Source organism: Ophidiomyces ophidiicola (assembly GCF_022830035.1).
Source record: "Ophidiomyces ophidiicola strain CBS 122913 chromosome Unknown scaffold_48, whole genome shotgun sequence".
NCBI lineage: Eukaryota > Fungi > Ascomycota > Eurotiomycetes > Onygenales > Onygenaceae > Ophidiomyces > Ophidiomyces ophidiicola.
The window spans coordinates 15,205-39,140 of NW_026054688.1; the positions used below are offsets into that span (position 1 = coordinate 15,205).

The 23,936-nt window shown below is 48.6% G+C and overlaps 10 protein-coding genes across 10 annotated transcripts; 5 read left to right on the forward strand and 5 right to left on the reverse strand.

The window, feature by feature from the left end:
- Positions 1-149: 149 nt before the first annotated feature.
- Positions 150-2,528, forward strand: LOZ57_006606 (uncharacterized protein; the record flags this gene model as incomplete). Its single annotated transcript, XM_049255621.1, has 3 exons — positions 150-163; positions 218-1,944; positions 2,017-2,528. 3 exons carry the CDS (start codon positions 150-152, stop codon positions 2,526-2,528), a joined length of 2,253 nt encoding a protein of 750 aa, XP_049105381.1.
- A 688-nt stretch (positions 2,529-3,216) lies between these two features.
- On the reverse strand, positions 3,217-4,407 carry DGK1 (Diacylglycerol kinase; the record flags this gene model as incomplete). The annotated part of the gene is made up of 1 exon (XM_049255622.1): positions 3,217-4,407. One exon carries the CDS (start codon positions 4,405-4,407, stop codon positions 3,217-3,219), a length of 1,191 nt encoding a protein of 396 aa, XP_049105382.1.
- A 640-nt stretch (positions 4,408-5,047) lies between these two features.
- SPB4 (ATP-dependent rRNA helicase spb4) lies at positions 5,048-7,128 on the forward strand (the record flags this gene model as incomplete). Its single annotated transcript, XM_049255623.1, has 3 exons — positions 5,048-5,334; positions 5,399-5,923; positions 5,976-7,128. 3 exons carry the CDS (start codon positions 5,048-5,050, stop codon positions 7,126-7,128), a joined length of 1,965 nt encoding a protein of 654 aa, XP_049105383.1.
- An 862-nt stretch (positions 7,129-7,990) lies between these two features.
- Positions 7,991-10,795, reverse strand: LOZ57_006609 (uncharacterized protein; the record flags this gene model as incomplete). The annotated part of the gene is made up of 1 exon (XM_049255624.1): positions 7,991-10,795. One exon carries the CDS (start codon positions 10,793-10,795, stop codon positions 7,991-7,993), a length of 2,805 nt encoding a protein of 934 aa, XP_049105384.1.
- Positions 10,796-11,592: 797 nt separating this feature from the next.
- Positions 11,593-12,575, reverse strand: LOZ57_006610 (uncharacterized protein; the record flags this gene model as incomplete). Its single annotated transcript, XM_049255625.1, has 2 exons — positions 11,593-12,473; positions 12,530-12,575. The coding sequence occupies 2 exons, from the start codon at positions 12,573-12,575 to the stop codon at positions 11,593-11,595; spliced, it is 927 nt and encodes a 308-aa protein (XP_049105385.1).
- A 315-nt stretch (positions 12,576-12,890) lies between these two features.
- Positions 12,891-13,849, forward strand: RPS0 (structural constituent of ribosome; the record flags this gene model as incomplete). The annotated part of the gene is made up of 2 exons (XM_049255626.1): positions 12,891-13,060; positions 13,126-13,849. The coding sequence occupies 2 exons, from the start codon at positions 12,891-12,893 to the stop codon at positions 13,847-13,849; spliced, it is 894 nt and encodes a 297-aa protein (XP_049105386.1).
- Positions 13,850-14,393: 544 nt separating this feature from the next.
- On the reverse strand, positions 14,394-15,464 carry LOZ57_006612 (uncharacterized protein; the record flags this gene model as incomplete). Its single annotated transcript, XM_049255627.1, has 1 exon — positions 14,394-15,464. The coding sequence occupies one exon, from the start codon at positions 15,462-15,464 to the stop codon at positions 14,394-14,396; it is 1,071 nt and encodes a 356-aa protein (XP_049105387.1).
- Positions 15,465-16,345: 881 nt separating this feature from the next.
- DEG1 (pseudouridine synthase deg1) lies at positions 16,346-18,157 on the forward strand (the record flags this gene model as incomplete). Its single annotated transcript, XM_049255628.1, has 1 exon — positions 16,346-18,157. One exon carries the CDS (start codon positions 16,346-16,348, stop codon positions 18,155-18,157), a length of 1,812 nt encoding a protein of 603 aa, XP_049105388.1.
- A 105-nt stretch (positions 18,158-18,262) lies between these two features.
- LOZ57_006614 (uncharacterized protein) lies at positions 18,263-19,002 on the reverse strand (the record flags this gene model as incomplete). Its single annotated transcript, XM_049255629.1, has 3 exons — positions 18,263-18,340; positions 18,397-18,599; positions 18,672-19,002. 3 exons carry the CDS (start codon positions 19,000-19,002, stop codon positions 18,263-18,265), a joined length of 612 nt encoding a protein of 203 aa, XP_049105389.1.
- An 856-nt stretch (positions 19,003-19,858) lies between these two features.
- LOZ57_006615 (uncharacterized protein) lies at positions 19,859-21,001 on the forward strand (the record flags this gene model as incomplete). The annotated part of the gene is made up of 3 exons (XM_049255630.1): positions 19,859-20,495; positions 20,555-20,925; positions 20,981-21,001. The coding sequence occupies 3 exons, from the start codon at positions 19,859-19,861 to the stop codon at positions 20,999-21,001; spliced, it is 1,029 nt and encodes a 342-aa protein (XP_049105390.1).
- Between the last annotated feature and the right edge of the window lie 2,935 nt (positions 21,002-23,936).

A 23,936-nucleotide genomic window follows, 5' to 3' on the forward strand; every position in this document is an offset into this window, starting at 1 on the left:
CATTGCTGCACAAATCAGGCGGTGAAAGAGGGCAGAATAGCTGCTGGACTTGGCGCCACTTGTTGACATATGCTACATGGGGAAAATAAACATCAACAGGGTGTGCACAATAGCTGTTCAACCATCACAATATTCATGCATTGATATGCATGGGTATCCCAGGGTAGGTCACTACATTCAAAGATACTTCTTTATAAATCCTAACGCCCTTTTACAGTCTTATTCAAGAGCTTGGCTCTGGGAACAGGGTCTCCTTGGCAAAGTTTGCAATTGACCACCTCCAGAAGACTTCGCGATCGATACGAATCGCTATTGACGTATCGATCTGGCTTGTTCAATCAAGGGCTGCCCAAGGTGGATCTAATCCAGAGCTTCGAACTTTGTTTTACCGGCTTACAAGACTTCTCGCGCTTCCTATCCACCCTATTTTCGTGTTCGATGGCCCTAGAAGGCCGGAGTACAAACGAGGAAAAATAGTTATCAGGGATGGCAGAGCAGGAGGACAGAACCTTCGCTCCGCCAAACGATTGATCGAACTTTTCGGGTTTCATTGTCACAATGCTCCTGGAGAGGCCGAAGCGGAATGTGCCAAGCTCCAGGCGAACGGCATCGTTGATGCCGCCATGAGCAATGATATCGATACGATAATGTTTGGTTCCAAAGTTACGTTAATGAATTTTTCTAGGGCATCATCGAAGAACCCGGGCGCTGCTACCCACGTGAACGTCTACACGCGGGAAGGGACTTCTGCGAATGTCAATTTCGATGTCGGGGGCATGGTTTTGTTTGCACTTTTAAGCGGAGGTGATTATCTACCGACTGGTGTACCAAAATGTGGGCCAAAATTAGCTGCGGAAATAATGCAGGCTGGGTTCGGTATCGATTTGATAAACGCTGCCAAGAGCAGTTCAAGATACCCGACAGCGAGTTTGGACGAGTGGAGGGAAAGGCTAAACTATGAGCTTTCAACAAATGAAAGCGGTTATTTCAGGTGCAAACATAAGGCAGTGCAGATACCTGAAGACTTTCCTGACCAACAGGCACTCTTTGACTATGTACACCCAGTAACCTCACCATTATCCGAGTTACAAGACCTTCGAAACCTACCATGGGATCGAGAGATTGACGTCGTTGCCTTGAGGGAGTTTGTGTCAGAGGAGTTCAAATGGACTTGTCTCCCTGGCGCTCATCGTTTTATTAGGAAATTTTCACCGTCACTTATATCCTACTACCTACGTGCTCATCCCCAAAAACTCCCCAGCGTTCAAGTATATGGTAGGAAGGAGAACATTAACGTGGATGGACTAGTTGAGCTGAAATTGAAATATATACCGGCTCATGTTGTTTGTTTTGATTTAGATGCAGAGGAAATGCCTGTGTCCCAAGCTGAGAGTCTAGATCCTGTTACTATTGTGGATGAATCTGAACCTGAAGATGGCACCGCTGAGCCCTCAAGCTCCGCCGCAAAACGAACATCATATGATCCTACAAAGGAACAGATATTCTGGACCTTAGAGGTGTTGGTAACGATGGGTACACCCGAAACAGTGAGAACGTGGTATGAAGAACAGGAACAGAAGAAAATTGCTGCTACAAAACCACCGGGATCAAAAAAGGGCTCTAGAAGGACAAAAAAGGCAGTGGATGCTGGGATGATACCAGGCTCACTCCATCGATATGGTACAATCATGAAAGCACAACCGAAATCATCGGCAAAACCTCCCAGGGATCCAAACCAACTTCTCGATTCTAATATTTCCCACCACAGTCAGGCTATTCGGAACAGCACGCAAAAAACTATCGCTGATTGTTCTGCGTTCGCAATTAAAAGCACAAAAAGCGGGGCCTCGTCGTTTTACAAATTACCAAACGCAAGAAAGGAGAACGGTGGTCCAACGTCAAGCGATATTGAAGCAGCCATGGCTCTTGGGGATGATGCTGATGGTAGGTTATCTACTACTGCACCGCTCTAAGACTCTTCTAATGAGCTGCACCGTCTTACCAGAATTCGAATAGACACAGTGGAATGCATAACAATCTCGTCCTCCCCGCCTGAAGCGAGCCCATTTTGCATCGAAGACAGGAGAAGTAGCTCATCCAGTAGTCTGAAAACTACAAGACCGGCGCTGCTGAGTCCGCGGTCGACGTCTAGGAGTGTTCCACAATCGCTAAATCATGGGTCGAACCAAAAATCAAGTATTACCAAGGCGGCGTCCCGTCGGAAGCATGAAGCCAATTTAGATGGAGGGCAGCATATAATTGTCCTAGATGATCTATCCTCTGACGAGGAGCCTTCCGTTATATCTCAACCGGATAAGAGTTTGACGCAACCCACAAAGACTATACCTCCCCAGCGAAAACCTCAACATATTGATCTTACGCATATCATTATTCGGGACGGCTTTTGGTCATATAGACCTCATATTCCTGCGAGAAGCATCTCGATATCAAATGAAAGTGATGATCCTCCAAGTGAGAGATTGTTTAAGCTTACAGGGCGCGCCAGCATTTTGGATCTTACTGGGTAAGACGAAGACCTTCTGTCCATATTTTCTGTCCATATTGGACATTGTCTTCTTGGTGCATATTCAAATTGAACTTTCATTGGGAAATTACCTTTTTTTTGAGGGCGGCGTGTATGGAGTATAACCTCGCTATATGCTTTGGATCATTGTTTATGCAGCGAAAAGCCCTTTCATTTCGGATATTGAAAATCACTTAGAAAGCTAAGTGATTGTTGCATGGCGACTATCAGGAGCAATGATTTTTTTTCTTTTTTACTTTATGCTCGGCCCACTATTTGCTTCCCTACCATGGCCGTCATACGTGGCATCTCGAATTTGTCATACAGCAGAAGACATGATATTATGCCACAGTCTTTCGACATTGTTCTCCCTATAGTACAGGCTTGTGCATACATTATTTTAACAGGATCTTAAGAAAATGATGGCGAGGTGAAGAACGGCTGGCTGGGAAATAGACAACTATCTACTAAACACAGCGCTACGAATGGGGGAGAGGTAACCCTGCAAAATGTGACTCTTCCAACATGGCGCGAGGGGAAAAAATTCCATGCTCTGTAAAACTGGGGATGGCCAAAAGTCGTATCTGGTGGATACGATATTCAAAGAGTAGTGGTCTCTAAGGGCCAGCAGAAATAGAAAAGAAAAATCGTTTACCACAACATCAATATGTAAATTTAATGAAAAAATCACTTCATGACCCGAAAACCTTTAGGAACCCCCACATTCCAACACCACTCAACACTGGAATGGTCAAGTTGTCATCCCAGCCAAATAGATCAATCAACTCGCTGCCAGCAGCAACAACCCCAGTCCACAAGCTCATCACTCCTAAGGCAAGGGGCCCAGATATTACAGCCTTATCTGTAAAATCTCGAGGAACACCAACCCATTCGAGAAGGCCTTTTACGGTATCTGGAATCAGATTTAGAGTTCCAGAGAACATAAAAGAATTCTCGGGGTCATTAGCAAAATATCCAACAGTAGGGACTAGATATCCCCAGAACGCCGCCGCAGTGAACACTCCAACGGCACATGCAGCTAGACTGCCTGCTAAGCTTTTCCCCCTGCGAATTCGTGGGGTATAGCGACCGTAGAGGCGGCCGAATGTTGATGCTGCAGTATCGCACCAACTGAGAAGTAGTACGCCCATAACACCGATATCTTTTGGGAAGAATCTGAGAACAATATATGCTCCCAGAAGGTACCAAATGACACCATTGTACCCTGAAACCTCAGTCTCGCGCATCAAGGCCCCCAGACAGCGAATGTAGAATCTGTTTACTGTTTGGAAACGGTGGCGTAGGAAATCTGTCGCGGCAATAGGGATAAATGCGGTGAAGAGCCACGGAGAAATTTCTAGAGGTTGAACACCACGACGATATAGATCAACACAAACGAAGCCTATTGAGACATGAAGAAGTTTCCGAGGAATCTCGTGGCGATGAATTAAATTTCTGTAATGTTTGTGGAGAGGAATCAGACCAAGGGGAGACGGCGAGCGAGAGAGGTCACGAAATGGATCTTTGGCCTTCGAGTAAGGTGAGAGGTGGCCATTAGGAGATAGAAAGCCCTTCTTTATAGGCTCCGACTTAATAGGCGATTCACGAATAGGTGTTAGACCTGACAGGCGACGCCGGGGCTTGCCAGATGGGGTTTTCGTTGGGCTTCGAGATCTCGTCCGGGCGCGTTTCTCGACGCTAGAGTCAGAGCCACATTCATCTTCTTGTCGCTTCTCTTCTGATATTGGCGGAGGCGACGAGAGATGCCGTCTTGCAGATGCAGAGCGAGTAACAGGCGCTCGATAACCGTCCGAGAGCTCCGAGGGAGTTGGTGACGGGGATATCACGCGCGGCGTCGCGGGAATCTCCTTCTGGAGAGGCATACTAGAGATGAGGCGGAGTATTCTGACACAGTCTGAGAAGGTGGCGGAATTATATGGGATGTTCAAAGTAAGTCGTTATACTCCGTAGTAAAAGAGTGTCGAATCGTCTTCCTTTTAGAAGGCCTGCGAGAAATTCGGCGAAGTGGTTGGAAAGCGCAAAAGCATTTCGAGTCCTCCTTAAATCTCTCAATAGCGAAAGACACGGTGTAAAGAAGAGCAGCAGACAGCGCGCAACAGCTTGCAGGCAGGCTGATGCTGTTGCTCGCTGCAGGCGATGGGCATTTTGCCAGATTTCTCGGTTTCTCGTGGTTTTTTTTTGCGGCGGTGATGGGACGGTACCGGAATTTCAGGCTGGCCAATGGGAACGCCACGGAGGTAACTGTTGCACCAATCACCTCGCGTCAAAGCTCCAGACGCTAGTAATGTATTACGCTGCCATCCAATACGATCACATGCTTATCGAGGCATAAGCGGTGACTGGCGGCATAAACATCACGTGAATTTTATGCCAAGGCGGTCCCTTTTGGGAAATTTTTACTGCGCAGGTTTAGGCGGCCACAAGCTCGCCCAGACGGTCTGAGGTACTCGTGCCGGAGATACAGCTTCTTAGCACTAGGAGCTGCTGTGAATTTACTATATAATGGCTGCCAGGGCTCAGCCGTCTCATTCACGCGCCTGGGAAGCTCTAACGCCTCCGTTATCAGAATGGATTTTGGATGCAGTTGCTTCCATGGGCTTTAGCCGCATGACTCCTGTCCAGGCCTCCACTATTCCCTTGTTTATGGGCCATAAAGATGTCGTCGTGGAAGCCGTAACTGGAAGTGGGAAGACTATTGCTTTTCTCATTCCCATCGTCGAGAAACTACTACGACTGGAATCGCAAATTAAAAAGCATCATATTGGAGCAATTATTGTCTCACCCACTAGGTGAGTATTATTTAATCCTACTTGTTGATTTATTACAATGTTTAGAAATTAACCGGTGACTTAGAGAACTGGCGGAGCAGATACACAATGTTCTGCTCTCGCTCCTCACATTCCATAGTCCGTCAGCTGCTGCAATACAGCTTTCAAGCTCCAATGATGCAGAAAATGATCAAAGTATCCCGGCATCTCTTTCCTCCTCGGCTCTAAAAGTTGTTCCTCAACTTCTTGTTGGAGGTACTACCACTCCTGCACAGGACTTAAGTGCCTTTTTGAAACGGTCTCCAAACCTGCTAGTTTCTACACCTGGTCGGCTTTTAGAGCTGCTTTCTTCTCCTCATGTCCATTGCCCTCAATCATCATTTGAAGTCCTTGTTCTTGATGAAGCTGATAGGCTTTTGGACTTGGGATTTAAGGATGACCTACAAAAGATACTTGCCCGAGTACCGAAACAACGACGAACTGGTCTATTTAGTGCTACAGTTAGCGATGCTGTAGATCAGATAATTCGAGTCGGACTTCGCAATCCTGTAAAAATTGCCGTCAAAGTGAAAGGAGCATCGGGAACAGACGAGAAGCGTACCCCAGCGAGGTATTTAGTAACTCACAAGGCACGCCCATATTAGTTGCTGACATCCCCGTAGTTTACAAATGACATATCTCAGCGTATCTCCTGCGCAGAAAATACCAGCAGTAAAGGAAATACTCTCTTCAATCGAGCCAACCCCTCAGAAAACGATTATATACTTTTCGACTTGTGCAGCCGTAGATTACTGGAGCCAGATTATGCCATATATTTTACCTGAAATATTTGATACAATTCCCCTCCATGGAAAACATCCTCCTACCGTTCGACAGAAAAACTTTACACGCTTCACAACCTCGCTATCACCGTCAGTCTTACTCACCACTGATGTTGCTGCTAGAGGATTAGATATTCCGCTTGTTGATCTTGTTATTCAAATTGACCCTCCAACAGATCCTAAGGCTTATCTTCACCGCTGCGGTCGCGCTGGCCGCGCCGGTCGTCGTGGCCTGAGTATTATACTCCTTTGTTCTGGGCGAGAGGAGGACTATATCCCTTTCCTTGAAGTGCGGAAAACACCCGTGTCGCCTCTTGAGACTCCTGCTATATCGATATCCGATCACATGGTGACAGAGACAATAAATGAAATACGCAAGGTTGTTCTCCGTGACCGAGCCACGCACGACAAAGCCCAAAAGGCGTTTGTTAGTTGGGTTCGCAGCTACACCAAACATCACGCTAGCAGCATATTTCGTGTCGCGAACATAGACTGGGAAGAAACGGGGCGGGCATGGGGCTTACTTAAATTGCCCAAGATGCCCGAATTGCAAAAATTCACCGGCGACAAGACACTGGGCGCCACTGTTGACTGGGAAAAGTATCCTTACAAAGACAAACAACGAGAGAAACATCGTCAGGAATCTCTAAGCGCTGCTCCTACACGTGGCTCTGGCCCTCTCAAAAGACCAGCTCCGACATCTACGTCGAATGACTCGTGGAGCAAAACACACGAAAGGAAATCCGACAAAGAACAGCGACGAGAGCGCAAACGTGCAAAGAAAGAAAAACAACAATGGCAAAGTATGACTGAAGAACAAAAGGCTCAGGCGCGCGAAACCCAGGAAATGGTAGAAGCGATCCGCAAGAAGAATCGCGAAACCCTGAAAGAACAGGGCAAAAGCATTTCATCTGGCGGCCATCCGACATTCAAGGGTGACAAGTTAGATATTGATGGTCGTATTGACAGGTCTGAGTTTGAAGGCTTTGATTGAATATTTTCAATTCTCGACCGGAATTTGTATCATAATGCCCCGTCCGGTGATTCGAGATTCTTATTGGATATTAAAGCCAAAGACCTACGATGCAATATTTGGTGTTCTGGTTATCATCTAAATAAAAGCCCTATTTACAACAATCTGTGATCAAGCAATTAACCGTCTTACCCTGTGCTACGGGCTACAAATGTAGTCTTATCATATCCCAGGGCATCACATTTGAATTTGTGAAGTTGACCACCTTCCACTAATTTAAAACCTTAATAGCTATTTACAGCACCTTGCTTGGGCCCTTTACCGGATAATTGATAATCGCTTTAAATAACCCCCTCTCCAGATAGAGCCCTTAATAATAAAGACTTGAGCAATAACCCTATTCATTGCGCTCTTAACACTATATCTCGGATATGAAGTTATCACTGGTAAGGATGTTGTTTCACTAATATCTACTGCATGTAAAATCATACACAATAATAAGGTATACAAGACACATGCTACGCTATACCAAACACCAAACAGCAAAAAAAGCAAAAAATCAAAATACAAAACAAAAATACAGAACAAGAAAGACACAAGAGTAGTCCCATACCGCTCCAGCAGGCTAGCCCAATCTGGAGGGGGCACCCAAATCCATACCGGATCCCGAAGGAGGGTAGGCAGGGAAGCCAGGGCGTGAAATATTACATACAGAAAACCCCCTTTTGTACTCCGAAAAATCGAAGACAGCCGGGGCTACAAGCAAAAGAAAAAGAAAACAAACGCAAAAACCAAGACAGAAAATCAAAATGAACATGAAAACAAGGGGTAAAGATAGCACACAAAGTAACAAAAACTCCAAAATACACCACTTGCTATGCCACTATACAACGAATCTCCCTTTAAGTTGGCTGAATTCACGGCCGAACTGGTTGGGCCAAGGTCCTTTAAGAGGAGTTCCAGACACGGGGGTAAACGGGATGGGCGACGGCCAATTTAACTCAGAGCTGGCGGTCCTCACAGATGTTTTTGTGGGCGAAACTAGTATCTTTGTGGGAGGGGCTTTCTCTTCAATATCTTCTTCGTCACTGCTAGAAAACAAGTCGTAGTCTAACTTGTAAGTTCCCGTTGGGTTTGGGATGAAGGTGCGGGGGGCGGGTTCCAAACGAGTCTCCGGGAGGCGATCATCAACAGGACTAGAGTGCAATGATACTTCAGGTGACGGGGAGGCCTGCTGTGCGATGTCATTCTCACGCAAACGACTCGGACCAATTGCGTTGCGAGAAGGTGTCAGGAAGCCGGTGGTAGCTGTGACCTGCTGAAGACGAAGTTTTGACGGAGTATCTTGGGGGCTGACATCAAATCGAACACGTTTCGATGCACGGGCAACTTGGGAGGCAGCTTTCCTCTTTCGCACTTCTTCATCGAATTCCTTTCTTCGCGCCTTGTCTCTTCGATCCGCTTCCTTGAGCCATTCCTCGTCTGATACCTCACTATCGGTGCCATAACCAAAATATTTCATATACATGCCGTAACTACAGCCCGGAGGATTGGGAATAACGTCGGGGGAAGGAGACCGTTTTCTCTTTGGCTTCGAGGCCTCAATAACAGGGTGTGCCTCAACGGATTTAGTACTGTTTGTGGTAGTACGAGGAGGAATAGAAGTTGGCGGGTCAGCTACATTAGCTTGATTGGGTGGGAAAAAGAAACTCCGATCCAAAGGAGGGGGGAACAATGAATACGTTAAGTCGGGGTGAGAGGGGTTCGACTCTTCTTGAGCGTTGTTTTGTGGATGAGCTGTCAGCGATTCGGTGAGGGAAGGACCAGAAACTTCAGAAGCAGGCTTCACAAGAGGTGGTTTTGTCTTGCTGATGGATGGCGTCGTATCCGACGTCAACTGCGTAGGAGCGATTCGTGGGGAGGTAGGATCGGACGTAGCCTCAGTGGTTATACTCGGTGAATCCGAGGTGTTTTCTGAGGTAATAGGTTGTGGTGAAGCAGGGTGAACGTCAATTTCCGCATCCGAGACGAGTGGGGAGGAAATGTCGGGCATTTGGGGTGTTGGGGTCGTAGGTCCTGGGGTTGCCCTATATTCACCGAAGGACGACAGAAGTCTGGAAATTGAACGGGGAACCGAGCTCAACAGACTTCGAATGCCCCAGCCTCTGGATGGAGTAGAAGGATCCATGGCACCTTCTTTAACAGACACCCGATCAACACCAGGAGGCAACCCATTGATTTGGGTTGCCTCAAGGGCATTGAGCGGCGTCCGTGTCGGTGTCGGAATATCCTCGACGACCGACGGCCTTTGTTGGCCCTTTTCGCTTGTCGGCCCGGCACTCTTGTTCTGTGCGGCTAGGCCAGCGGCTTTCTGCTCCGCCGTTCGTCGTGAGCGCCGTTTGGCAATTGGAATAACTTGCCGGCCCTTGTGCTGGGCCATGGTTGCCGCTCGGAGCTCACGACGGCGGGGTGCAGAAATGAGAAAAGGGCTTTCTGGCCTTTCCTCCACCCGAGGTTTCTTGTTGTCGGGAGTTGTGGCGGTTCCCGAAGTGTCGTCGGACCGCTTTCTCTTGCGGTCATCGGTGTTGGGGCAAGCTGGATTTGACTCAGTTAGCGTTGTGTTTCGTGATACTTGGTGAACTTGAGGGTTAGGCCAAATGACGTGGCCATTGGGACACACTAAAACAGAAGAACAACAAGGACACGTTGGGGCATATTCCCGTCTTGAACAGGGAGAAAGCTCGGGTTCCGTAACAACAGGGATGATATCAATATCCATTGGGTCACTAGGCGGGCTGACTTGAGAGTGACCATTTGAACTAGCCCCTGGCGTACTAGGGGGGGTAAAAATGGTCGAATGCCAAGTGGCACCAACGGGAACCCCTGAACCCTGGCCTTCAAAATTGGCCGACGGAACAGGCGACTGTGCCATGGGCTCATGTTGAATTGAGCCCACTGAAGCGCCCAGGCGTTTTTCAGCCTGAGTAAGGACTGCATGGCGCAGCCAAGGAGTCGGGCCAGCCTGGAACCTCGCGGGGCCCCTACTCCGTGGCACAAGGCCAGGAGACCCTTCCCTCGTAGCAAAGACTGAAGCAGGCCGGCAGAGGAACTGGGGCTTGGGGAAGGCGGACACCCGCGGGATGGCAGGCACCCTTGGAATTGGCACCTGCCCCGTAACTCGACCAGACTTCATGGCACCTGCCAGCAGCAGCCTCGAGGCAGAAGAAGAGCACAACAAATCACCTTCATTGGGGGGGCCAGTGTTTGGTTGAGTATCCAAACTGCTATCCGGGTTCTTTTGGGGCGTAGAAAAGGACATAACATGCGAAGAAGAAAGATATGGCTCACTTTTAGTAGGTGGAGTGACAATTGGTTCACTCTTAGGTGGGCAAGGTGTCTGCGGGCTAGGCTCCACCAAGATCTCACTGACGGGCTCCTGAGATTTTAAATCGCCCTTTTTCGCTTTCCCTTTCTGAGACTTTGAAGATTTTTTGGGGGCGCGTTTGGATTTTGGTGCCTTCGATTTAGACGCGTTTTTCGTAACCTTGTTCGTCGTCTTGGCAGTTTTCGCTGCAGATTCTGTGGTGCTATTGGCGGAGGACTTGGTAGCAGTTTTCCGCTTTGGAAGCACATCGTCGAGGGACCTAAGGCCGCCTGGGGAGATCGGCTGCGATCGAGTTCGGACCATTGTGACAAACTATGCAAGCGGCGTGGGCCAAATGCTGGGATCAAAGTCACTGCAGTAATGTGGTCGCGAGCAATGCAATATCAAGTGACGCTGTTAAATAGTCGGCAAGCAGGGAATAAAGGTCGAGTCAGATCGTCGGGAACTTGCAAGAAGAGAGCTATCAGGGATGTAAAGCAATAAGTCTGCGTAGAGCTTGGCTGAAAATATAGCAGAGGCTGCGGAAGCTTGCGGATTAGCATTGTGCTGCGCAAGTGCAAGTGGTCAACGCGCACCTTGTTTACACAGGCAGAAGCCGGCGAGCTAGAGAAACAATCAATAGAAAGTATCACACAGTGGAAAGTCTTAAACACAAATCAGAATATTGGCAGAAACGTAGCAGTGCTTGAATGGTTTTGTCGAGCTGAATGCGCTATGATGCTGGTGATGAGGAAGAAAGAAGAAGAAGAGGACAAGGTGGGGGGAGGGCGCGTGTTTATATAGGCGCGGGCAGAGCAACAGCAGTAGCGGCAGCAACGACACAACACGGCCAAATCGAGAAGCCGGCACGTCCGCGGTGGTTGTCGTGGAAGCCGCAGCGTGTGGTGGTGACTTCCGCTTTGGGGCGCCAACACAAAAAACTACGCGGCAGAAACACAAAGGCGGTGGCGGCCAACTGCCTGCCTCGCCGGGCCGCGCCGGCCAATCAGCGCCAGCCAGAGAAACGAACGAGAATTACTGCGCGCTGGCGACGTAGAAATGAAACAGATGTTAATATACTGAAAGTACTGTACATGCATGCCCGGTCTCGAGCTCTCTAGTTACATGCTAATTTCCCCCTTCCACGTCGCTTCCGTCAAGCCTAGCGTGCTTATCAGGTTCTGCCACCGCGGGCCACCTCGCTCCTTCCTGCGCAGGTACTTGAGCAGTTTTTGTCGCCGATGAACTAGCAGGCGCAGGTTCCGCTTGTTGAGCTTGTCCTTGTGCGATGTGGTCTCTAACTGCTTGGCCAACGCCAGTATTTTCGTGGTCAGGATCGCAACCTGGACCTCGGACGACCCGGTGTCCGGGCCCGCCCGCGGTAGCTTGGGCGGATGCTGAGGACCAGACGTACCCTCAGGCAGTGCTGGCTTCGGGCCCAGCTCGCCATCGGTGTTGTGCCGGCCGAACATGGCGATACAGCGTTGGATGTTCAAGCGGGTGCGATCCGCGCTGTTGCCATTGCTCAGCCTTGTGATGCGCTCCACTGCTTCCTTCGCAATCTTGTGTTTCTCTTCATGCCTCGCTATTGCTTCTTGGGCGGCTTCCGGGTCGAATGTATTCCCCTTGGGGGTAGGCACGGGTTCGGAGATCTTCTTAGAATAGTCAAGGGCGTTGTTCAGCTCGTCAGAGAAAAGGAAATAGTTCAGATTTTCCGGCGGCTGTGGAAAGGCAGGTTCATTGGTTTCTGATCGAGGCGGAATGGGGAGAACTTGTCCATTGAGCAGGGCTTCGGTTGAAGGCGTTAGGATTCCAGTAACGGGGTGACCCAGGCGCGCTGTTCGCTCTTCTTGCAATACACGCTGTCGGGACACGTTTGCTGCTTTCCTTTGCCGGGCTGCTGCTACTGTGAATGGATCTTTATGTTTCCTTTTTGAAGAAGCTGCCCGAGTCTGCGTGGTAGGTCCGAGTGATAAACCCGCAAACAAATTGCAGACGGGTCCTGAGCAGAAGCTTGTTAGAGTGAATGAAACTAAGCTTTCCTGGGGCCACACTCACCGTTTAGGGACCGCGGGCACGATTGTAACGAAATCCGAGGTGGCATTGTGGCTGGTTGAGGGAGTGCTGTGCTGCTAACCCGCAACTTTGATCTCCGAATCTTTCATTTTCGCAACTGCTATAATGCCGCCCTCGGCCCGGCGTAAATCCGACAGGTCTGCCCTAACCATAACGCTAGCCCTAACCTGTACTAGCGCCGTCCGAGCTGTCGCCCACACAAACGCTTCGTCGAATTTGCGATTCGCGAAATGCTGGAGAGTTGCTCATCCGTTCTCGCCTGCACTGCCTTTTGCCCTTTCGACAATCGCCAAACGGTTGATATTTTCTTTTCTTTCTCAAGCAGAAGTATCAGTCGCCCATCATGGCTCCTTCCAATCTTCCTCCGGTTTTCAATGCCACATCTCAGGATATGGAGATGCTCTTGGCCGCTCAATGCCATCTCGGCTCGAAAAACTTGCAGGTTCACATGGACCCGTATCTCTGGAAAACCCGTCCAGATGGTGTCAATGTGATTAACATTGGCAAGACCTGGTATACTCCACCCTACATGGCCATACTCAAGTCCAGCAGACTAACTCTTCGCGTAATCGCAACAGGGAAAAAATTGTCCTTGCCGCCCGTATCATCGCTGCTATCGACAACCCAGCCGACATTTGTGTGATCTCCGCTCGTCCCTACGGTCAACGTGCCGTCCTCAAGTTCGCCGCCCATACTGGCGCCGTTGCTATTGCTGGTCGTTTCACTCCCGGAAGCTTTACCAACTACATCACCCGCTCCTTCAAGGAACCCCGCTTGATCATCGTCACCGATCCCCGCACCGATGCTCAGGCTATTAAGGAAGCCAGCTATGTCAACATTCCCGTCATTGCTCTCTGCGACACCGACTCCCCCACTGAGTTCGTCGATGTTGCTATCCCCACCAACAACAAGGGTCGTCACGCCATCGGTCTGATTTGGTGGATGCTTGCTCGTGAAGTCCTCCGCCTCCGTGGTACTCTTGCTACCCGTGAAACCGAATGGGACGTCGTCGTTGATCTCTACTTCTATCGCGACCCTGAGGCAGAAGAAGCCAAGGAACTCGAGGAGTCCAAGGCTGCAGGTGCTGATGAAGTCGGTGCCGAAACTGTCGAAGCTGGCGGCTGGGAAGCTGGTGCAGGTGCTTTTGCTGCCGCTACATCTGCTACTGCTCCTGCTGCAGCAGCTGCTGCTACTGCAGCTCCTACTTCCTGGGAGCCAAGCAGTGGTGACTGGGCTGCTAGCAGTGGCGCCGGCGCCGAGGGTTGGGCTGGCGAGACTCCTGCTGCTGAAGCCAAGTGGTAAACGAAAAATTGAAGCTATGATGGGCCTTAGCAAGAATTCCTGGTTGTTGTTGGACCATTTATAAGGTTAATGCCGCAGTACTGGGTATTTTGATACATTTCCAGCCCGCAACGATATGGTCTTGGGCCTATTTCCTTGTTCCCAATTTCATCCTTGTTGAAAAAAATTCCAAAACCAAAGCATAAACCCTGAAATATTCAAATATTTCCACACGCTCAATACCACGGTTTCTTTTTCTCGGTTCTCAATGGCGTGGAAGGTATCTTCAATTTACTTGGTGGCACTTATGAGGGAAAGATATCCGTTATGATTTTCATCATATGGGGGAACGCCCTGTGCTGTCAACAAGGGGCGTACTTAACCGTTGTCCCACTTCCATTCTGCTGTATATTAACTGAAGTAAAGAAAAAACGTTTTTACTTGATGACTTATATTGCCATTTGCGTAGATTTCATTTCGGTACTATGTTAACTACCCATCCTCAAAGCACCAGCCAAACTAGCTGGATTACATGACACTCAAGGAAAACCGCTAAACGCCATATTCAAGTTCCCTCGGGCTTGCCGGGTTCAAAGCAGGGGCCAAGCAACTCTTCTTCTGCCGCCAAACGCTGCTTGTAATATTTGTACTGGTCGTTCATACCAACTCTGCGAATGAATTCGCGCGCAGAAAGCTCGTCCAACTTGACCTGCCTTTCAGCAAAACCCAAAATGTTTAACGGAATCCCACAACAGCCACGATCAAGGGAGAGCTGCACAAGACACCCGATAAACCACACCCAGTTCTTGACCTCTTCAAAGTCAAGCGTTCCCTGATGCTGTGAGAACCGCATAGTTCCGTTACTTATGCCCCTGTCGCCAAAGTTGGTTAATCCTCGAATCCCGTAGATAGGGGCGCTGCGGAAGGCTTGCTGCACGTTAAGCTTCCCTTCCCAGAGATCGTACAATTCTGCCATATTCTTGCACCGCCAGATCGCGCGGCTGATAGTTCTGGAGTCCATGTGATCCAGTAAGCGTGAGGGAGTGATGCAATACGGATTGCCCCAGATGCGGTGTTGGGGATGCAAGGCGTTAATTTGAGCCTCAAACTTCCAGACAAACTCCAATACCGTTTGCACAACTCCAATGGAGAAACCGAAACTTTCATAACGTTCCGGGTAGAGCCCCTCCAAGCGACCGACATGAACAGTCAAACTGCAGGAACTGTTTAAAATCGTCACATACCCGTCTTTCATAAGGGTAAGGACACGATCGATCTCGAAAAAAAAAGGTCGAAAGTATGGATAGACAGGAGTGCCGAGTCTAACCTCGAAGAACCCCCAATCATCGGAGCCGTGGTCGGGGTCAGAGACTTCGTGAATCTTGATATCCACGCCTTTTTCTACGGTCCACGCTGCAAGGTCGCCATTGTAGGCGCGGTAGTCGTTAGTTCTGACTCCGAAACGCCTGAGGTATTCAATAATCCGTTCATGGACGGAACGCATGTTCTGAACATAGGAAAGGCCCAAGGCCTGGGAGCCTAAGGTTTCAGGAATGTTGACCTTGACAATAAACTCATGCTTGATGCTGAAGGACAGCACCCCCACACCATCCGGAATTTCGGGCTCGGCCCTCATAGCGGCCTGCCACGGATAGAAGAAAGAAGCCAGGATGCCTTTAAGTCAACTAGAAGAGAGGCAGACAAAGTGTCTTGTAATTCAAGAAGTAGGGAAACTGGAGGTTGAAAAGATGCGACGGAAGCTGTCAGTCAGTTCCCACTGAAAGTGAAAAGAACAAAGTGAGAGAAACAAGAGAGCCCGCCCCGGGTTCAGCATTGTGATGACTCGCCACGCAGGTCACATTTCTCGGCGGTATGAGAGTGGTGCTGAGTCGCCTAGGAGGTCACCCATCTTGCAATATATAGAGGGAACGCAGATAATAAAGGACTACAATGCAATCCAAGTTGCACCGCAATTCACAAGTATTTGTGAGAAAATACCCAGCTTCCTGGGTTATGAAATTCCCAGTGCAAAGCCCAGGGTAAAAGAATAACATTGCCTGCTAAACAATGTTCCAGAGGCTTTTTACATTGCATAGATTGTTGAAAAGCTCCATAGACCGCCATTCTCCCGTTGTTCTCAGGGTGGTGTGTTCCATATCATTGTTCTTTGTGGAGCTGACGGCAGCCAGAAGGTTTTATATTCCTCGCTGCACGTGATGCAAACCTTTCAGTACTGATAACCTTAAGAATCTAGAGCTGTGATTTGTCAAGTACGCACCTTTGATGTATTAAAATTACCAGGCTGCGCACTCTCTGAAATTTCGGGCGGCGAGGACTTTGGAGGAAGAGCAGTGGGATGGTATCGGGCGGAGAACAGGCCCTCTGAAGCTAGGAATGAGAGTCCCAATCCGGACCTTTCAGAGCATTCAATGTGTATCGCGACGAACCACCAAATCTGCGCTATCATCTCCCTCCTCGTCGTGGCATCTTTCCAAGAGGGTACTTTCGTCAACAGCCATGACTCCCCCAGAAAACCAGCCGATGACAGGCCCTCGACCTGATTACTCGACATGGGATAGCACCCGCCTTATTGCCCGGATTTCAGAGTTAGAACAGCAACTTCATGACCAGGACAACAGCCATTCTCGTGGCCGATTCCAGGCGCCAAACAATTCCCCAAATTCCCATTCTCCGCGCCGACTTATCCCATCACGGTCAACTTCCCGTGCATCAAAGCCATCACGAGACATAGACCCGTCGAAATACAATACCAGGCTTATTGCTTTAAAATTCGCTTACCTAGGCCAACGATACAATGGCTATGAACACGCAAATGGCAACGTCACACCTTTGCCTACGATTGAGGAAGAGCTATGGAAAGCCTTGCGAAAAGCTCGTTTGATATTTCCAAAGGTAGCTGACACAGAAAATGAGGGGGAAAATGGATTACAGCGTCCACTTTTCATTGACTGGGAAGGATGCGACTACTCGAAGTGCGGGAGGACAGACCGCGGAGTCAGCGCATTCGGACAAGTCGTAGGGATTAGAGTACGGAGCTCAAGGCCAAAACAAAAAGACCTGCCGGCAGATACACTCAAATCATCTACCCCAATTCTGCCAAAAAACCCGGACACCGAGATAGAAAGCCCACTTGCTGAGCTGGATCTCGACATATCTGATCTAGACGCAGAACAAGATAAATGGGACGACATAGCAGACGAGCTCCCTTATATTCAGATTTTGAATGGTGTGCTTCCAGAAGATATTCGTGTGCTAGCATGGTGTCCAAACCCCCCGTCGGATTTCAGTGCCAGATTCTCATGTCGCGAGCGGCGATATCGGTACTTCTTTACGCAGCCCGCCTTCTGTCCAACTCCCGGCCCGCTAGGATTCGTTAAATCCCCCGGCACTACATCGACGTCCAAGATGAGGGAGGGATGGCTAGATATCGATGCCATGAAAGATGGTGCAAGGAGATTCATGGGTTCAAATGATTTCCGAAATTTTTGCAAGGTTGATGCGAGTAAACAAATCACTAATTTTGTTCGCAGCATATCATACGCAGATGTACAGGCTTTGGATATCCAAACCCTTCCTCCTGCGTTTTTGGACCAACAGGGGTTTCAGCAGTACACGGACTCTAAACCACAGTCTTCGGCATCTAGCAGAAGGGATGGGCCTGTATTGAAAGTGTACTATTTTTCTGTCCATGGATCAGCATTCTTATGGCACCAAGTACGGCATATGGCTGCTATTTTATTTCTTATAGGGCAGGGCCTTGAATCTCCAGCTATAATTTCAGAGCTACTCGACGTCAGTAAAAATCCTCGACGTCCAATCTATGAGATTGCGTCAGATGCCCCATTGGTTTTGTGGGATTGCATATTCCCTGGCACCAACGCCGATGAAACAGAAGACGGACTAAACTGGGTGTACGCAGGAGATCCTCGTACTGCCAAGTCAGGAAGGGGAGACGGTAAATTCGGGCATTCAGGAACAGTAGATGACGTTTGGTCTGTATGGAGACAGCGAAAGATCGATGAAGTTCTGGCTGCCAGCCTTCTGGATCTCGTTGTGAGCCAGGGTGACGGAGACTCGATTGCGAGAGGAGGATTTAGGCACCCTACTCCAGATAAAATCAACCGCCATCAGAAGATGTTCTACGGTGGGAATGATGGCAAGACGAGTGGAAAATACATACCGCTAATGCAGCGACGACGGAACGATACGGTTGAGGATATAAATGCAAGGTGGGCAAGCAAGGGGAAGCGGCAAGCCAAACAAGGACATCAGAAGCTTGAGTTAAGTGCTTCTGGTGATGGTGTTTGAACAAAATTTCTTTTCCGCCTTCCATCACTTGGGACTGGTGACATTGTGGCGTAAAGCCTGCCAGCGATTGCTTTGTTACTTTAATGAACGACTGGGCTATTGTCATTACGAGCTAGGCTCATAAAGGCATTTGCGAGTTCCCTTCCAAGCATCTTCTAGTATATTGCGCCGGGGTAGGAGTTTCTACGGTTCGGCGGTCAGTATAATCGCGGTTAGAGAGTGATCGCAAATCGCCATACCGGGAAAACCACAATTGCTTCTGACTCGCCTTCCACGATTATAACCAGATAGAAACGGACCTCAAAGTTCCTAAATGCCTCATGGATAACTATGTCTTGTACTTGGGCGGTCGGAATAAACCGCGTGGTGGCACTCATGAAGTATGTGGCAGCGGAGGACGACGTCTGTACTCCAAGACCACGTATGACAAGGAGCGATTCCTCTGTTGAGGGCGGTATAGGTTAGCGGCTGTGCGAGCACGAGTAGCGGGCTGAAGCCAATTGCTAGAACTAACCGGTGTACCCTTTCCTAACCATCAAGTATAGCAACACGGCGCTAGCCGGCGCAATCACCTGCCACAGGTGGCGATCTGCTATCTGGCAGGCAAGCATGCCCACGGAGCTTGACCAGACTTTGGTCCATGGCACAGTTCCGTCACGATAAAATGCATAAGTTCGAAGCTTTGCAGCATCAATTAGTAAGACGGTGGAGAATATGAAGACGCGCAACAGGACTTCAAGGCAAAAGAGAAGCTTCGAAGCGATGGTTGACCGGTAGGGCACGTTAGAAACATTGAACAGGACAGTTGTCGGCGAGGGTCGCTGGATCGAAAGACGGGCCGGCATGGAGGAGGACGCCAGGAGCTTGTTCGCCGTCCCTGGTCAAGGGCCACTGGCGCTTTGATGTTGTTCGTCAACTTCCTCCTGAACGTTTGAGCCGACGCCTTCCCACGTGACTGGTTAGTTAGCTAACTAGCGCGCCAAACCCTAATACTTGGCGGGCGGACATCCACTGCCTCGCCTCGCAACTGTTCAGATACGTCTGCCTGCGAAGTTAGAGCTTTATCTTTTTTTTTTGGGGGGGGGGGGGGCTTTCTAATTCAGCATAATGTGCTTTTTGCTAAATAGCTACCATCTACTCTGTATGCACATATACATGTACATACATACATACCTGCATCTATAAATTCACTTTATCAACCGCCTTGAGATACCCCATTATACCTGTTGTGTATTTTTGACATGGCCAATCAATATGGTTACGAACTATGTTAGAAATATTTTAGTCTACGGACGTACTTCTACTTGATATAGATGAGCCAGCACCTGGGCTTTGTGTGCGGCTGGGAGGTTTGCAGGGCGAGCATCTCGTTGAGCCATTGATGTAAAAAAAGGGCAGGGCAATGGAGAATCACAATATTGCGCACCCATCCCAGATACAAAACGCGATTGCCAGGGAAAGTCAGAATCGCTTCCGGAAACCGGTTAGGCTCAAGCAATGGAGAGAGCGTGTGTCTTGGGAGTAGGTACGACCAGAACAGTAGCCATCTCTCGCTCTTCACGAACCACGGGGCCTGCCCCAACTGCATATTCCTACGGTTTCCCACCCGAGCACACAGGCTATTCATTAACTCCAATGACCAGGATATGAAAGCCAACAGTGACGCAAGCACTTGGGTTTCCCCTAGGCCGCGCGCCTGCCATGTCCGAACCTGAGTCCCGAGACGAAAACCAAGATTCTACTCTCAACGGCCATGAGTCTATATCCGGTCTTGCGTCAGAATTTTCCAGCGAAGCTGCGAGGTTAGCTGCTGAGATAGAAGACCTGTTCGGGGCTCGGGCTAGAATAACCTACGGGGGCAATACGCATGCTGCTCGACGTATTGTGCACCCACCTTATCAGCCTCTCTCAAGTAACGCTGCACTTGATGAGCCTGGCACAACGCATTCTTCCCCTCAAAACATCGTTTTTGAATTGCCCGTGCGCCAGCATGTCGATCAATCGGCCTCGGATTTTCTTTTCAATATAAATCCTGTTGGTCCTGCAACTTACCCCCGATCATTGTCTCCGCCGAACGTACCTGTACATCCGAATTTTGCAGCCAGACAGGTCTCTTTTAGAGGGCCAACGGTTCGCGTTTCCATTTTAGGATCAAACTTGGTAGCAACAAATGAACGAAACGGGAATCGAGCGCAAGAAGGCATGCAAATAGATGGTTCTACACGCGTTCCACTCACTCCACAGGCCATTCTAAATATGATGGATACGCGCCAGTACCCAGAAGTACCTCAAGGACGCTTCGCTGAGTATATACACAGAACTACTTGGGCACAAATAGGTAAAAAGCCACATTTAATACCGCCATCGGCGGCTTGGGACTGATAATCAGTGATATAGGTATACCGCCTAGCGGGTGGCCGTTGCCTTTGTTTGCTAACTCGAGATCTGATCGTCCGACACGAGTACCCAATCAAGCAACGTTCACTAACCCAACAATCTCTGATGCCCATCAGGCTCGATCCATGGCCATGGTACAGGTGGAGGAAAATGAGCCTGATGAAAATGACATACCACCAGAGCCGATAGACAAGTCTGAATTGCTGGTGAACTTTCAGTGCAAAGTCTGTCTTTCTCAAAGGATTGACACAGTTTTGATTCCTTGTGGTCATGTTGCCCTTTGTCGATGGTGCTCAAAAAGATGGATCCCAAGGAATACCCTTCAAAGTTCGGCAAATTGTCCTATTTGTGCGAAGACTGTTCACTCAAAGGTATGCCTTACCAACGAGAATTTTCCTACTTATACTCACCTAACAAAATCGCTAGTACCGAATATATGTCCCTTGAGCTTTGTGACACGTAATATTATTAAATATGTTTAGAAACCTTTTTATTCTCAGTATTCAACCCTTCAAATAGGATGAGTGTCCGGGTTTGTATAGAATAGGAAATTCCACCGTTCCCCCCTATATTTTGTCATTTCTACCTCGATTTTGGTTATTGAATTTTAATTGGTATATTGCCATCGATATAATTAGGCTTCGGCTACAGGGCGTAGTTGTTCCACCACATTATTGATATTCTCCCGGGGTTCTGAACCCACAGCTTCTATTTGGAGAGGGATATCGCGTACCTTTACCGTAAAGAAGTAGGTCAAGGCTGTACTCTGTACGAGAACACGTAGTTGCCTTTTATAATCAGGTCAATTAAAAATAACTCGAAGTTCGCGATTCCAGTTTCTGTTTGAAGTCAAAAGAGTAGGAGACCCGCAGGTCGGACGCTATCCGCCATGAGAGACAAGATTCTTAGATATGTTCCTACATATATGCTCTTATCGGGTGTCGAAGTATGATCATACCTTCCAGACTTTTGATTCGTAAGAGGGACTGCCAGCGACAGCATTTACCCCTCCTTATCAGCACACTATCACGCAAGGGAAGCATTCAGCTCCGAGTCAAGGATGCGGGGTAATCCGAGTTAATACGTGCATGGGCTCATCACCAACCACTAGATATTGGGTGAGTTCGGGGGGGGGGGGGGGGGGGGGTCCTAGCGGATTTCAAGAAATCCCACGTAGCACTCTGTTTGAAGTATTCCGTACCATTCTTACCATTTTCTCCATTTCAAGGCGAGAAAGGGCGTCAATCAGCCTTGTCGGTAAACAACACCACTGAAAGAGCTGGGTGTTTGGTCTCATGAAGTATGCCATATCAAACCATTAGGTACTGCAGACCAGTCAGGATCTCGGTTTACTTCAACAATGACCTATGGCACACCACACTTTGCTCATGTGTTTGGTGCCAGCATGGATATGCACATCCTGGGCTGGAAATTGAAGGGTGATTGCATTCGCACTATACCAAGGCAGCAAGGGGCACATTCAAGCATGCATCCACTATATATTCAAGCCATGTTTTGATTGAATCTCTTCCAGTGAGTGGAGCTGCTAGGCAGTATCTGAATTCCTAGCTTTTCGATTCCTGGCGGTCAACGCGATCATGTCAACGTGCGGACTATCCAGCTCGTACCACGTCACGCCGTCAGCCGACTCGCATGTCTGGCAAGGATGGGTGCATGGAAACAGAAATCCCCAATAGCTTGAACGCTTGAGTGTCAATCTTATTTCAAAATGCCAAATCAAGATTTTATCATATAAGTTAGTTGACTGCGCCTCCGCCACTGTTTGTTGTCAGCGCCCTTCCATTCGTTCTTGGTCGTTTGGCTCTGGGTACGGAGTAGTTACTACTAATGAGCCGGCAGCATGTAACCATATGTAAGCTTGCCCTGATTTGTGACTTGGGAGGGAAAGGAGATAAGGTAAACTTCTCAGGGCAAAATTGAGTCCCACCGGTCCGTCTTGGGTCCTTGCTGTTCAGCCTTTCAAGGAGCAGTCTTTAATTTCGGGGTATGGTAGACCAAGCCAATAGTTCGTGATCAAAGGGCGCTCGGTGTGGGAGGAAACAAAAAGCAGGCTGGTTTAACTAGCTAACTGGGGTAAGGAAGGCAGTCGAATGGCAGGATATTTGCTTGGTCTCGTGACGGCGTTACATTTCAATCTTCCCACCAGCAGGCCACAATTAATCGATCCAGCATCAGGTCTCGGAAATATGAAATTTTAATCACCCAGGATGTTCAAAGCCCTCATATGCACTACTTGGGGTCGCAAAAGGCCCAGCTTCGTCCTACCCAATATGTTACTCCGTACAATAGTTAATGTCTACAGAACAGTGTAACGGCGCACATATATAGAATATATAAGGCAAGCACAGAGTGTAGGCTCCATTATTTTCTGACCTACTCCGTACATAGTTCCATACACTGTGTGCCTTGTATGAGATAATCCTGACCAACATTCGGAATACTCCGTATTCGCATAGGCACGTAGGCGGCCAGCCTCCGCAAGGCTTCCCATTTTGAGTAGTCGGTGAGGGCTTCGCTAAAACACATCAATAGTTCCGCGCCTCTTTCAAAAATCTGCATTGAAGATCATGCGGGAATTGGTTAATGTTCATTGGGGCGCCTCCTTCGACTCAGAACGCTCTGGTGGAGTAAGTAGAGTAGGCAGGTACGGAGTACTCCGGAACAGTTGCTGTTACTCGTAATACAGAGCAGCGCTCGCGTTCCCGTATGGTGTACGAAGTGCGAAGTAAGATGGGACTACCATTTGCACGCCATTCTACCCCGAATGGTCTTAGATTGGTATCTAATCCCAGCTTCCTTCTTCCATTTGGTCGTTCTAATCAAAGTAAACAAATAGACGACATCATTTGAAGAGTGAAATCCGTACTCCATACGGAGTATGCTGTATGGATATATCATGCGTGCATATAGTCCATACAAATGTAGATGCATAATGTGCTCTGAAGACAATAATCCGGATTGGGACAAGAATTGTCGACCGAGTAAGATGCGTAGGTAACGAAAAGATTGGGTTTGTTTTTTAAATAGGAGATGAAATGTGATGCCACCCATGGATGTAAAATAAAAGAGCAAGGCTGACTACAGTAGCGTCAGGATACCACAAGAGATGGCGAGAGAAATTGCCCTAAGTATCCAGATACGCAAATTTGTTTCCCGAAAAAGGACCGGCGCATTTAGACTTATAATTTGCCTCAGAGATTTTTATGTGGGGATATTTTGATTAATGCATGTGCCCGGTCGCCCTAATTTAGATGCATGCGGGGGTTAGCCTGCAGCCTGTATCATGAAATGGAAGGAAGTCAAGGCGAGAAGCTGCCTAAGGCTAACCATAGACAACATGGCACTTCCATCTCACTGAAGT